Here is a 14,551-nt window from a genome sequence, read left to right on the forward strand (position 1 = left end):
AATTTGTGGCAACTGCAATGCTTTTGCCATGATTGGCCTGAGTATCTCCTCTTTCCATGTGTCTTGCTTGCTTTCTGTTGAGCAAGTTGACTGTTTGGTCTTGGTGACAGCAACAAAGTAGAAGATTTTTCAAGTGTTATGAAATAAAGTCAGTGTTCTTGGTTGTCTTGGAAGAAATCTTGAGCTTGAACTACAAAATTCAGATTTGTAGTTCATCCAGATTTTTTTAGCAAGTTCAGATGCAGCTGCGTTGCCTTTCTTCTGAACTTTCCATTTAGGACTTTGAATGTGTCAAGTGAACTTGGTTGATTGTTTTCAAAGGCCTAAAATGATACGTGAAAATATCCCTATTGGCCTTCTCAAATGATGGCAAATGATCAAAATACCTTTTGCTGAAAGCTGCAACATGTTTAACTTGCTTTTTACGTGTCTATATTCATCTGTTGAGAAAATAGCAGGGGTATCGTAACGGCAACTCTGACATTGATTGCTGGTGCTTTGTCTTCTGCTTCTTATTTTCCGTTCTTATTGGCTGCTGTCGCTCACATGGTCAGATGCCAACCAGTCACTGTTTTGCATGGCAGTGGGCCTCTGTTGCTGTAAGTATGACCCGTTGTAACTACCGCAGAAAAGCCTTTCCTTGCTCCGACTTTTCTGTGCATAGTTACCACTGCTGTCACCTCACTTCACCTGGGATGCAGACCTGGCATGTGTCACGTGAGGAAGCTGGGCTGGAGGAGCCCCTTCAGCTGCTCCTGGCCACCGCAAGGCCATGGTCCCTCTTTCAACCAGTGCAGCTCCTTCCTACAAGCAAAGGGTTTTTTTTGTCAGTTCTGTCCTTTTCTTTCTGCCCCTACTCTTCCACCACGATGCTCTTCCAGAATCTCCTTGCTCTGGGGTTCAGAACCATTTTCTAATTTCCAGCCTAAATTTATCCCCGAGTGTTCTCGTTGCAGTGTTGTCTGTTAGCTTCAGACTGGTGTTATCCCCTTGCTGTCCTTGTGGGGAGCAGCTGTGTCCCTGCCTTTGTTTAGTCTTTAGTTTTGGTTGCACCAAGCAAATGTCTCAGGATTTCCCTCAGTGTAGCAAACTATAGGTAACTGCTAGTTACCTCTGCCAGTGTGGTGCCAGTTTCTTCAAGGGATGCCTTTTCTGTGGTAGATTTTATTCTATATATTTTCATAGTAACTATTTAGCAAAATAGCATGAGGTTCCAATTTCTTGTATAATTTAATTATACAATGTTATATCTCTTCTCCAGTTACCTTGAGAATGATTTAAAGGTAGATTTTCTTCTTGTTGTTCAAAACTTCTAAGTTTAGTGGAAATGAAAATAGTTCATGTTGTTTGAGATCTTAACAAATAATAAGCTAGAAAAAATAGTTTAAAAAGCTCACTTCCTAAAGAGAGTTGTGTTCTGTCTTTTGTTGAATATCCACAATGGCAATTTTTTTGTTGAAGTTACTGTCTCATACCTATTTTGGTAGCTGTAAATAAAAATACTGATTTAATCTTTGCTGATACAAAATTAAAATCAATGAAATATAAATTATGCAAACTTACTGGGCAGATATTAAAAGTCTTTGTCTTTGCACATACTGGGAACCAATTAACACAAGTTCACACATTTAAAAATATCTGTATTTATATATATATAAAAAAATACACCTATAAATATATTCATATATATATAATTTTTTCACAGACTTTAGCATGCATGTAAATTATTTTTGTTGAGATGAAGAAACTGCAGTTGGTTGCCACACAGCAGGATGGTTCCCTTTGAAGGGCTGTGCATGCTATAGGACTAAAGCATAAACTCAATTTTTGAAACCCTTAGAGCCAGCAGCATCCATGTACACCTGTTTCACAGCCAGCACTGTCTCTGGGTGCTTGTTGAACGTGTTGGTCATTGCTACCTGGATTCCGTGGTGTGAACAGCAGTGGTAGAATGTGCTACAGTTCACACTGGAGTCAAACCAGAATGCCTTATGTGAACAATGCCCTCCCTTTCCTGCAAGGGAGTTGACAGGTACAGAAGTAGTTTACTGATTTTTTTTCAGATGAAGCTAGATTTAAAAAAATTACTTATGCAATGCACTGTGTATGTGAAGGCTGAAGTGTTTGTGTTTTCAGAGGTTGCAGAGGTGAAGATGCTATCATCCTGACTGATGGTGGCAGAAAAGAAATAGTTTGTCTTTGCAGAAAAGTTCCCCACCCTCTCATGTATTCAAGCTGACTTGGAAACATTTATTTCTTTCTCAGACCAGAGAAAATTCCTGTAAATTCTTTTTGGTCCTTTTATCTGTTTTTCTTTTGCTACAGTTTGTCTTATGCAAAAACTTTCCTTATGTCCACATGCATCTCACTAAAACAATTCTTAAGGAAACTTTAAAGATCTAATAAATGAGAGCGCATGCATATGTTAAAGGGGATTTTCAAGTAGAAGGTTATGTGACTACACCTGAGTGAATTTTATATACTTTAAAACTTTTTTGTGAATTAGTGATAATAAGAGCAATATACTTCATAAGAGGTTTAATTATTGCTGCTACGTAGATTACCTGACTGATGACTGTGGTTTTTCCTTCCATCAGAGTCTTACATTTAAGGAGAAAATGACAAGCCTTAAATTTAAAGAAAAACCTACAGATTTGGAAACCAGAAGCTACAAGTTCTTGCTGTTATCCTTGGTAAAACTGATCCATGCTGACCCAAAGCTTTTGCTGTGTGTAAGTATGTCCTACTATTCATTCATAGTAAAGTTTATTTTCAAAGCTACTAAATGAATGAAAATGAAAGATAAAAACCTGGCATCTTAGGATACCTCACTACTCATTCTTTTCTCTGGTTATAATGCTTCTGTGCTTTCAAAGGAAAAAGGCAAAACTGGAAGGAACTAAAAAATTTTACAGAACCAGAGCAATGCCTTGAAATGGAGCATAAAGCTCTGCAGCTCTGGAGGAGGAGGGAGAGGGGAATAAAACAGGAAGACAATTTAAATAAGGAGTGGGATGGAAATAAGTAATCATTTCAATGAGTAGAAGGACAGATGCACACTCACATCTTCCATTTTCTCAGCTCTTCTTTATTGTTTAATATAAAAATAATTCGCTTCTGTCAAAGATGTGCTATGTGAGGGGTATCATAGCTAAAAAACCAGATACTCTCTTAAAGATCCAGAAATCCCCCTAGTTCAATTGCAGGAACGCTGCTGTAGCAGTCAGTAACATGGTCTGTCATTCAGAAGTTTTACAATTTAAACCTACTCTCCTTTTGCTGTGCAGAATCCCAGGAAGCAGGGGCCCGAGACGCAGGGCAGCACGGCCGAGTTAATCACCGGCCTCGTACAGCTCGTTCCACAGTCCAGCATGCCAGATATAGCACAAGAGGCCATGGAGGTAAGGGCTGGATGGGGCTCTCTGCACCCAAAGATCAGGACACGGGCAAATCAAGGCTTTGGTAGGAGCTCTGAAGTCTTGTGAAGTCTTGGTTAGCCCTGAAGTTCTGTGTTTGAGAGGTTGGTCTCTGTTTTTCTTCTTAAATGTCTCCTGCACTGGAAGTTTTATAGCAGAAGCCTATAAGAAGATTTAAAAGAGCAGTTGATACTGCCTCTTGTGCCTACCCTGCACCTCTCTGCACAGTTTGTTCCTCCCTGGTGGGATCAGACACAGTTTGACAGTTGCTCTGTCCTGTCTTTGCAGTGGGCACTGTTAAGCTTCCCCTTTCTCTGCTGTTGTTTCTAGATGGCTGTGAGCTTCATTGATGTCTTCTGTGTTTTAGGTTTTCACAGGTAGACTGAAAAAAGGATTGACTATACCTATATGCTGTTAAAACTGTACATAAATAGTTGCTTTTTAGTAGGTAAACTAATTTAATTTTGGCATACTGTTCAGAATTGATTCTTCATTGCCCTTGATCCCTATAATCTATCTGATTATTGGCTTAACTAGCTGGAGATGAGCCTCTCATGTCTCTTTTCGACTAGTAGATTAGTAAATAAGTTCTGGAGTATTTTTTTTAAGCTAGAAAGCTATTTGAAATAACTACTTAAATATTGTTGGAGAACACTATGGTTTGTTTCTTATAAATGCTATTTTTAGCAGTATTGCAAAAATCCATGTGCACCAAACTTTTTTTTTTTTAATTTATCAGAAATAATAGCAAATACTTTCCACATTTGACTTGTATATTCACTACGGTGAAAACGTGTTTGCCTGCATATAGGACAGCTCCAAGTAATAGGTGACATAAGAGGGGAGATTTTGTTTGATATAGTTGTTTGATACAAGGTTTGAACAACTTCTAATCAGTAATTTTGTTTGTTTATACCCTTTGACCAGTTTAATTTTTATCTGAAGTTTGTCTCTGAAGTATGGGTTGAATTTCTTGGCAACTAGATACTAAGTAAATATTAAAGCCAAACCCTGTCTTCTAAAAACATTGTGCCTGTGTGTCTGGTGTGGATTTGTGTGGGAATACAAAGTAAAACCTTTAGGTTTGGGTTATGTATATGTAATACAAACTACAATGAAATACTTTCGACACGTACCAACAATGAATTCTTGTTCTTCTATATAAAATCTGGTTTGTATCTGTTGTTTTCAAAACAATTAATATGTAGTTGCATTTTTTTCTCTGCATGTAACAATGTACTTTGTACATTTCTGCCTGTAAGTGAAGCTCTGCTTTGTTTTCAATTTAGGCCTTGCTGGTTCTTCACCAGTTGGACAGCATTGACTTGTGGAATCCTGATGCACCTATAGAAACATTCTGGGAAATTAGGTATGTAAGTTAACTTTTATAAATTAGAGAAATAGTTGGTTTGATTTGTCTTCTCTTTTTAAATAGCTCTGGATGTTTTGGGAAAGCTATACAACATCAGCATGAATCTGCAGTTAAAATTATTGTGTGTATTAATGAAAAAGTTTTATCTTCCTTATACTACACAAATTTAACAGAAATATATAATAACAGTGATTTTGCTGAATTGCTTAAGGACACTCTTCAGCCTGATGTAAAGGTGTAGAAGTGATGGTTAGTTTGAAAAGTTAGACTTTCCCCCTCTCATTCAGATGTTTACTACTTGCTTAAATTTTTTTATCCTTTTGGGGCTGAGGGAGGGTAGTGCAAAGCAACACTAGAAATGTGGATTTACAAATCTAGATTCTGAAGCCCTCACCTAAGGAAGGTGGTTGTTTGCCCTGACCTATGATTTCCATTTGTCTTGCCTGTGTATGTAAAGAAATGTAATTCGTTAAAGTTGTCCTGCATTTTATAACTTCATAGCAGCTGCTGTGGTTGATTTCTTGAAGAATATTAAAGGAAATGTCAAGTTTCCGTTTTTGTAAAGTCAAAATTACACAAAATGCTAAACCTGTAAACTCAGAATTCTAAGAATTGCGTGAGCTAAATAATTTAAAAATACCTGGATGGGGTGATCTCGTCTGAATTGGTCCCGGTGGGTTCAGAGGACAGGGAGCAGCAGGCCAGGAGGGACACTTGCCAACAGGGACACATTGGCCTGTGTGACTGCCAGGTACAGCTCGAGGGCTCCTTAGGGGATAGGTTTGGGGCTGAGCCCTGCCTAGATGGGCACTAGCTGAAACTCATTACTGTAATTTCTGACATAGAAATGAGTTTGTGGTCTGTTCGGGCTGGGGGAAGAAACCCATTAAAATTGACACTAATTTGGACCCTTTGGCAGTTTTAACAGAGAGTGTGAGGCCTGAATGGATATGAAGAAGGAACATCCCTAGATGTGTTCCTTCCAGAACAGAGTTGAGACACGTTATCAGAGCAGTGTAGGTAAACTTGTACTGCCACTGTCTGTGCTGTATCTGTTCTGTGGATAAATGGAGGACTTCTGAACCGACAGCCCTGGAGTCTGCACTTCTAACAAGTACCCAAATTGCTTAACTTCCTCTAGGGAGCTAAAAAGGCCAGCTGGGGGGTGGGAAGGGTCAGAGGGGAGCTTGTAATTTAAAGTGCACACCTGTATTATTTTACATTTTAAAAGATGATGCCAGTATCTGTGTAGGATATTCATGCTAATTGCCTATTTCTATGTAAAATGTGGTAATAGCATCAAAAGTTTTACTACTAGATTATAAAGCTAACACTGAATTTCATTTTGCTGCAGTTCACAAATGCTTTTTTATATCTGCAAGAAACTAACTAGTCATCAGATGCTCAGCAGTACAGAAATCCTCAAGTGGCTGCGAGAGATTCTCATCTGTAGGAATAAATTTCTTCTAAAAAACAAAGTAAGCAAATGTTCACATCTAACTGTTAGGGTCAGTAAAATGAAGTGCTCTCTGTTTTGTCACTGCATTTATTTACCAGGTTATTTTTAAGATTGTAAGATACTTAATAGCTACAGCTCCACTTTCTGTTTTTGAAAAAAAGGGTGATTTGTGAGACACCCTTGATTAGAATTGTTCACCAAAGTTGTGCTTAGGATACTTATTTTTTTTTTTTTTCCACTTTGGCTAGACAGATTGTTTTACTTGCCTGGAAAATGTATGTTTTGCAGAAAGCTGGTGCCTGATACCTATTTGCCAAATGCAAAGGGAAATAGTACACAAGGTGAGAAAAAGGGAAAGTTAGTTATGATAAAATACACTTCTTCATGGACTGAATTAGAATTTCTTTTTGGATCTCATGTTCCTGTGAGTCCTAGAATTCTGACCTGCCTCTTTCTGATAATCTCAAGAGACTTTTTCTAAGCCAAACACAGATTGTAATGCTATACTTGCTAGAATTAAAACCAGACTTTGCTATGTTACTTTTTGAATTTAAGAGCTACTAGAAAAAAGAAAGGGTTTCTGTTTTTCTGTCTGATCTGCAAGTAACTGGGCTAACGTGAGGACACTGTCTTGTGTGTATTAAAAAGCATGCTTAGAGTCCTCTTTCAGCAAGGGGGTTTGTACCTTTAAATGATTTTTTTTCTTCTCTTCAACTTTGGTAGCTCAGTTACTGATGGATGTGACTTTCTGTCTGTGTTGATGCTGAGTAGTAGGGTTTTTCCTTTGGTATCTCCAGTTTAATGTAAAATAATCTCATGTATGGCAGTCGAAGCCCTCAGCTGTTTGGCCTCTGTTCAGATAGAGAGTATGCTTAATATTATCATTCTTCCAGTTAAGAAGTAATCAGTTGTTTTTAAAAGTCTATTTCCTTTTAGTGCTTAGATAATGTTCATTAATATCAGGATCAGAAAGAGATAATAGTTGTTATTAGAGCTCTACTTCACAATCTCAGTTCCTGCCTTTCTAATCAAATACAGAATGTATAGAATAAAATATACAGTTCTCCTGAGTTTGGCTTCTTTAGACTTAATTATAATTATAGTTATGTTAGTGTGTGTTCTATGGAGTAAAATCAAGAAGCCTATAGGGCTTTCAGGAAGCTCCATGGAAGGGAGGAAAAGGTATCATTTTGAGCTTATCTCAAGATAATGCTTTTTTTGAAGACTATTTTGACTATTCAAATAATTTCTTAAGGAGAAATGTGAGAGCATCAATGTGAAAAGGACTGTGTGAATGTTGAAGAGTTTTTTACCTTCCTGAAATCTATACTTTTTACCCTTCTTAAATATAAGTTGATTTATTATTTTTCTTCCCTCTCTGTAGCAATCAGATAGGAGTTCCTGCCACCTCCTCTTCCTTTATGATGTTTCTGGAGGTGGAACTAGTCAAATTTCTCTTGACCATGAAGAGATGACACGCTGTACCCCAGGAGCTACCCTCAGGAAAGGGAAGGGGAATTCTTCCATGGTAAGTAACACATGATAATTCTTTTTAACACTTGGGGGGTAAAACTGTGTGCAAGTAGAAAGTAAAGTACTTTGAGAGGAATTTTAAAAAAGAAAAGTAATTAGTTCTGAGGAGGAGAAGATACCTGTATCCTACATAAGGTATGTATCTAATATGCTAATGTTAATAGTGATGTTTCAGACTTCAAAATGTCACACCTTTTTCAGGTTAAAATGTTAGTGTATATATTTTTTCTCAGGATTGCACATAGCATCCTTGCATATCAGTCCAGTGTAATAAATCTGAAATCTTAAAGTACGGCGTGCAGTTGGACGTAGCACGTGAAAGGAGCAGGTTCTTACCCCCTGGGTTAGTGCAGTGGCTTGTAAGAGCTCTGATCTCCTTTAGAGTTGCTTATTCCTACTAGAATAAAAGCAGTTCTGGCTGAGCTTCAGTAGAATTGTCAGATCCATAAGCAATATTACCAAGTGTGGAATTCTGTTTCCCAAGGAAGGCGCAGCGGGCTGCAGCGGAACACCCATCTGCCGCCAAGCCCAGACGAAGCTGGAAGTTGCCTTATACATGTTCTTGTGGAGCCCGGATATTGAGGCAGTCCTGGTTGCAATGTCCTGTTTCCGTCACCTCTGTGAGGAGGCAGATATCAGATGTGGAGTAGATGAAGTCTCAGTGCACAATTTTCTGCCAAACTACAATACTTTCATGGAGTTTGCATCTGTTAGCAATATGATGTCAACAGGTAAGAGTCACGAATCTCTAAAATGCCTTCCTACCAGTGTAAGTTGACTGTTATTTGTGCTTGAGTTTTTTAAATGTGTGAGATTCTTGGTTTGATTGCTGCTCCTGCTTTCACTGAGATACCTTAATCACTGGAATTGTCCAAAAGAGTAGGGAATTTTGCTGAGTTCATGAGGATTTAAAAGTGTAACAAGACAAATCCTTTTCTAAACACTTGAAGGGGGTGTGTTCCTTTTTTAGTTTAATAGTTACTTGCACTAGCTTATATTTGGTGTAGGTGGGTTTTCAGGAAACTCGGTTAAATGCTCTGTGCTCCTTTGCAGGGAGAGCAGCTCTTCAGAAGAGAGTGATGGCGTTGCTGAGACGCATTGAACATCCGACTGCAGGCAACACAGAGGTGAGCTTTCTGCTGAATTTATAGACTCTTGCATACACGTTTTTTTTAAAAGCAGAAAATACTGTTACTACAAGTAGTTTTGAAATTAAATCTTGGTATGTCTTATTTTAGGCCTGGGAGGATACACATGCAAAATGGGAACAAGCTACAAAGCTAATCCTTAACTATCCAAAGACCAAAATGGAAGATGGGCAGGTGACTATGAATTTTTCTATAGGTTCAACCCTCAGAAGTTCAAAATAACTATTGAAGCCCATTTATTTTAATGAATTGCATTTTAATCTAGAAAATAAGTTTTGTGGGCAGACTTAAGCTCCCTCACAGAATTGCTGAAAAATAAGGGTCATCAGTTGTCCACTGTGGTTAGGAAGAGACCAGGAAGTACTTTGACTTAAATTGCTGAAGGGTGATGGAGGCTGGTCTTAAAAATTGAAAAGAAATTGAAAGGAAAAATAGTGAAAACCCTGGAATATGAAAATTATTAAATCTCTTCCACTGGAAGTTATTAAACTGCTGGCTACCATGATTTAAATATGCTTTATCGTGGTGCAGAGCAGGGAGGTGGCTGGGTAGCCACCTCTTGTCCTTTTTGGCATTGATTTTTCAGTTTCTGTGAAAGCAGTGCCTCTGTGAAAATTTCTGCTCATACTATGACAATAAACTATAAAAGGCGAATCTTAGAAAATTCTTGAGGCTGGAATTGTACATGGCACGATGTGTTACAGAATACTCTTAACATTCTGATCTCTCTCCATGAGTTCTGTTTAATGGAAGAGGTTTAATCTTCAGCCATTCTTTTGCAGGTTACTGAAAGTCTTCATAAGACAATTGTTAAGAGGCGAATGTCCCATGTGAGTGGAGGAGGCTCCATAGACCTGTCTGACACGGATTCTCTTCAGGAGTGGATCAACATGACGGGGTTCCTGTGTGCCCTGGGAGGGGTGTGCCTGCAGCACCGCAGCAACGCGGGCTTAGCCACCTACAGCCCACCCATGGGCCCCGTCAGCGAGCGCAAGGGCTCCATGATCTCCATGGTGTCCACGGAGGGGAACGCGGAGACCCCCGTCAGCAAGTTCATCGATCGGTTGTTGACGCTGATGGTCTGTAACCATGAGAAGGTGGGACTGCAGATACGGACTAATATCAAAGATCTGGTGGGTCTGGAGCTGAGCCCAGCACTTTATCCAATGCTGTTTAACAAATTGAAGAATACCATCAGCAAGTTTTTTGACTCTCAAGGACAGGTACAGTGTTGATATATTCCTTCACATTTTTTTCTGAATAAAGACCATCAGCCTTGTCTTTCACATAGGCAATTGAAATTTATACTGGTTTGTGTTTTGTACAAAAACCTGTAAGCATTGTGGTTGTATTTCCCAGCTTGCATTAATAGTGGTTATGTTTGTAATTCGAGGCTGTATTTAACACCAGGTAATTAAAAATATTCCTGAATTCTTAGTGAACTCTTAGTACAGAGGCTGTGAGAATGTTCTCAAGTCATTATGGCTGATAGTAATGACATATTTAATCTTGACATACATGGGAATTCTTTTGGCCAGGTGATAACTAGAAAACTGCTTGTCTGTTAGATTTTTGAAATGCTGCAGTGTATTTAATAAATACCCTCTTTTAAGGGTTTTGTGTATAAAAATTAAGACCAGCGATTTTCTTCCTGTAGGTTTTGTTAACTGAGACCAACACACAATTTGTGGAGCAAACCATTGCTATAATGAAGAATTTGCTTGACAATCATACAGAAGGGAGCTCAGAACATCTTGGACAAGCTAGTATTGAGACAATGATGCTGAATTTGGTTAGGTAAGAAATCCTCTTGACCTTCTTATACAAAGTAATATTTTTAAGAAGCCTCCAAGCTTATGTCTTTTCTCCATGGAGAAGTAGCAGCTGATTTTCTGACCCTTTTGTTTCTGATGACCTCAGTAATCATGGAGGTGATGTATATGGTAGCATGAATTATGCTGATGGAGAGTGCCTTGAACCAACCATTGCATAGCTTGGCACGATTCTTATAAGTGTTCCTGGTTTCCTCTCTGTGCAGTGGTGTTAGTGGTTAAAAAACAGCTGAAGGGCAGATTTCTGTTTGGTTTTATATGAATAGGAAACTTTTTTGTCCAGAAGAAATTTGGTAGTGGTCTTCAGCTGACGTAGAGGCTGGCTTACTCGGGGCAGGGGGGGAAGTTAGCCCAGACACTTGCAAACCCATTGTGTGAATCTGCTGGGTCAGCCAGCGTGTAGGTTCCAGCATGGAGCTGAAAAGCTTTGTCAGATGTGTGGGCCTTGTAGTATGAAGTAGCATGAAGAATTTAATCTTTTTGCTTTTTTTTCCTTCAGGTATGTTCGTGTGCTTGGAAATCTGGTACATGCAATTCAAATAAAAACTAAGCTCTGTCAGCTAGTAGAAGTAATGATGGAAAGGAGAGATGACCTTTCATTCTGCCAAGAAATGAAATTTAGGTAAGTGTTGCATTATGTAACTTCTAGGACAGTGTAATATGGACAAGTGTAATTTTATTTGGTTACACATTTAAAAAAATAAACCAAAACCTGTCGCAACCAACATTCCTGGTACAAGGAAAGTAACTCTGCCTCTGTCTTCAGAGTAACTTGATTATGGAGATACTAAATACATGTAAAAATGTTATGTGATATAGACTGGGGTATTACTTGGTGAAAACCTGTTGCAACCAACATTCTTGGTACAAGGAAAGTAAATCTGCCTCTGTCTTCAGAGTAACTTAGAGCCTGATTCTGCACTAAAGGTTTATTTTGATTATGGAGATACTAAATACATGTAAAAATGTTATGTGATATAGACTGGGGTATTACTTGGTGAAATAAAATTATTTCAATTAATCTTCAGTGTGTGGTGATTCAAATTGTTCTTACTTTGAGTTTGTAATAGTTAAGAATTAGGAATGAATAATACAGCAGAGTAAAGGTGTTTGAGGGAAGGGCTATTTAAAAAAAAACAAACACACAAACCAAACTAAAGCAATGTATCTATATGTAACAGGAACAAAATGTTGGAATATTTGACAGACTGGGTTATGGGAACATCTAATCAAGCAACAGATGAGGATGTGAAATGCTTGACAAGGTAAGAAAGAATACTCTCTAACTCTTTGAAGTTGCTAACAGTGCCCAGGTGGGATATATCCACAGAGGAGTTGGCTCGTGTGGACTTCCTTTAGCTGTAGTAATTTTAAGGGGGAAAAAAAAAATTGAAGTTTTGGTGAAGAACAATAGAATTATATTTAATGTGTAGTCTTAACTAACATGGCTCTGGACACAGTGGGTTTATTTTTATTTAAAAATCTAGTCAGTCAATTCAATTCCTCTTAATACTTTTCCTGATTTGGCATTAGGATTGAGCATTTTATTTTCTAGAGCTCTGTCTTCACAGGATGCATTCTGAGGTATAAAATCATCAGACATTTTAGATTTGAATTTATACTTAACTGGGTGTTTTTGTGACAATTTTTGTTTGCAGTTGTCATCCTTAAGATGCATATTGCCTGAACATCTACCACAAAATCTGATAGCTCTTTTCCTGATGCACAGAACTGTACTAGAATAACCTGGTTTTCAAAGGTTCTTTTCACTGGCAGTTAGATACATAAGGAAAAGGGACTTGGTACTGGATGGGAAAATTACCAAGGGGAAGGAGAGTCTAGTTCTGAACTGATTCACAGCTGCTTAAAATTTGATTTTTCAGAGATTTGGACCAAGCAAGTATGGAGGCAGTGGTCTCTCTCCTTGCTGGACTTCCACTACAGCCTGAAGAAGGAGATGGTGTTGAGTTGATGGAAGCAAAGTCTCAGTTATTTCTTAAGTAAATAATGACTTTCAACTATTTTTCTATACAGTGGATCTAAGTAGATACACAGTATGACTTCTATTACAAAGTAGGACTTTTTTTCTTCTAGCAGAAATAATTTTATTATCCAACAGGAATACCTCTTATATATAAATCTCTTCCTCCTAGGTTTATGAAAACATTTTCATTTAGAAAACAGTTGTAAAATTGTCTTTGTTTCTACTGATACAGATGTACACTTCATTCATGGGAGGGATTAGCTTCTTTGGTATTATATTTTTGTCCATGAAACTTAAAATCTCTTTCAAGACACCTGTTTGTAAAGGCACACCTGTGAAATTCACTTGCTTGGTTTGGGAAAATGTGCATACAAATTTTAGGACAATGCCTTCTGATTGTTAAAACAACATATTTGGCAGCTTGGACTACGCTATGGGGAAGATCACTCGAGGCAGTCACGAGGGTTTTTTGGGAGACTTCTCGGTTTGCTGCTGTGTGCAAATCTCAGACTGTTGCCTTTGCAGAATCTGTTGTACTTACCCAAGTCTGTTTCTTTTTCTTTAGATATTTCACCCTGTTTATGAACCTGCTGAATGACTGCAGTGAGGTTGAAGATGAAGGTGCACAGACGGGTGGCAGGAAGCGTGGGATGTCCCGCAGGCTGGCGTCGCTGCGGCACTGCACCGTCCTCGCCATGTCCAACCTCCTCAACGCCAACGTGGACAGTGGCCTGATGCACTCCATAGGTAAGGGACTTAGAGAGAACTCTGCATCAGTCAATTCTTCATGAAGACATTGGTATTTGATTTATTTTTACATCTTCCTTAGTAGTTCTGTTTTTTTTTTTTTAATCAGGCTTGGGCTACCATAAAGACCTTCAAACAAGAGCTACGTTTATGGAAGTCCTGACCAAAATTCTGCAGCAGGGAACAGAGTTTGATACGTTGGCAGAAACGGTGCTAGCAGATCGGTTTGAGAGACTGGTGGAGTTGGTCACAATGATGGGTGATCAGGGGGAGCTTCCTATTGCTATGGCTTTAGCCAATGTGGTGCCTTGTTCTCAGTGGGTAAGTTGATGCATGCATTTTATTTCTTACATTTTTGAAAATATTAAAAACTGTGAAATAAAAATCAGTGCAAACATTGAGGGTGTAACAACAGTCTGGTAGAGTTTTGAGTTCATGATAGCTAGACTTCCTTAGTGTGTTCTTGAGAAGTGTACTGAATCTAATTGTCAGAGATCTTTATTATAAATAACATTTTTATAGTAGTTTTAGTTACAGTCTAGGAATTATTTTATATATGATTATTGTAACAAATGCATCTGTTTGGGCTGGTCCTTTGTTAGTGCAGACAGCAGCTGTAATACAGACAAACAGAACTGTATTTGCTCCTCTAGACTTTTAGCAAGGTGAATCGGGCTTCATTACACCACAGAATAACTGCTTATCCATCTGCAGAAACTGATGAACTCATATGACTGCATATCATGAGACTGATTTTTAGACAAGGGGTAGCATAGGAAAGACTTTAAGAGAGATTGTTTATGGTTAATTTGATGTTTACATGCAAGACTCCAGAGCAAATTTAAAATACTCATCCAAATGGCTTGATGGGTTTATTTGTAATCCTTTTTTTGTGCTTGCTTTGGCTCTCTGCTTGTCAGCTCAAAATTTCACTGCTTCTTTTAAGGATGAGCTGGCTCGTGTCCTGGTCACACTCTTTGATTCCCGGCACCTGCTGTACCAGCTACTCTGGAATATGTTTTCCAAGGAAGTGGAACTAGCAGACTCCATGCAGACGCTC

The 14,551-nt window shown here is 38.5% G+C and overlaps 1 protein-coding gene across 1 annotated transcript in view; it reads left to right on the top strand.

Moving 5' to 3' along the window:
- NF1 (neurofibromin 1) overlaps positions 1-14,551 on the top strand; it is a gene marked incomplete at both ends in the record, with an annotated part of 76,766 nt that overhangs the window by 11,814 nt on the left and 50,401 nt on the right. Inside the window, 16 exon segments of the mRNA XM_008950371.1 lie at positions 2,598-2,732; positions 3,288-3,401; positions 4,706-4,785; positions 6,143-6,266; positions 7,632-7,775; positions 8,265-8,511; positions 8,834-8,907; positions 9,019-9,102; positions 9,711-10,151; positions 10,586-10,725; positions 11,260-11,382; positions 11,942-12,025; positions 12,644-12,760; positions 13,310-13,491; positions 13,601-13,812; positions 14,438-14,550. Of these exon segments, the coding sequence (XP_008948619.1) occupies positions 2,598-2,732; positions 3,288-3,401; positions 4,706-4,785; positions 6,143-6,266; positions 7,632-7,775; positions 8,265-8,511; positions 8,834-8,907; positions 9,019-9,102; positions 9,711-10,151; positions 10,586-10,725; positions 11,260-11,382; positions 11,942-12,025; positions 12,644-12,760; positions 13,310-13,491; positions 13,601-13,812; positions 14,438-14,550 (2,414 nt within the window).

The sequence above is a fragment of the Merops nubicus genome, unplaced genomic scaffold (genome assembly GCF_000691845.1).
Source record: "Merops nubicus isolate BGI_N331 unplaced genomic scaffold, ASM69184v1 scaffold16402, whole genome shotgun sequence".
NCBI classification, from domain to species: domain Eukaryota; kingdom Metazoa; phylum Chordata; class Aves; order Coraciiformes; family Meropidae; genus Merops; species Merops nubicus.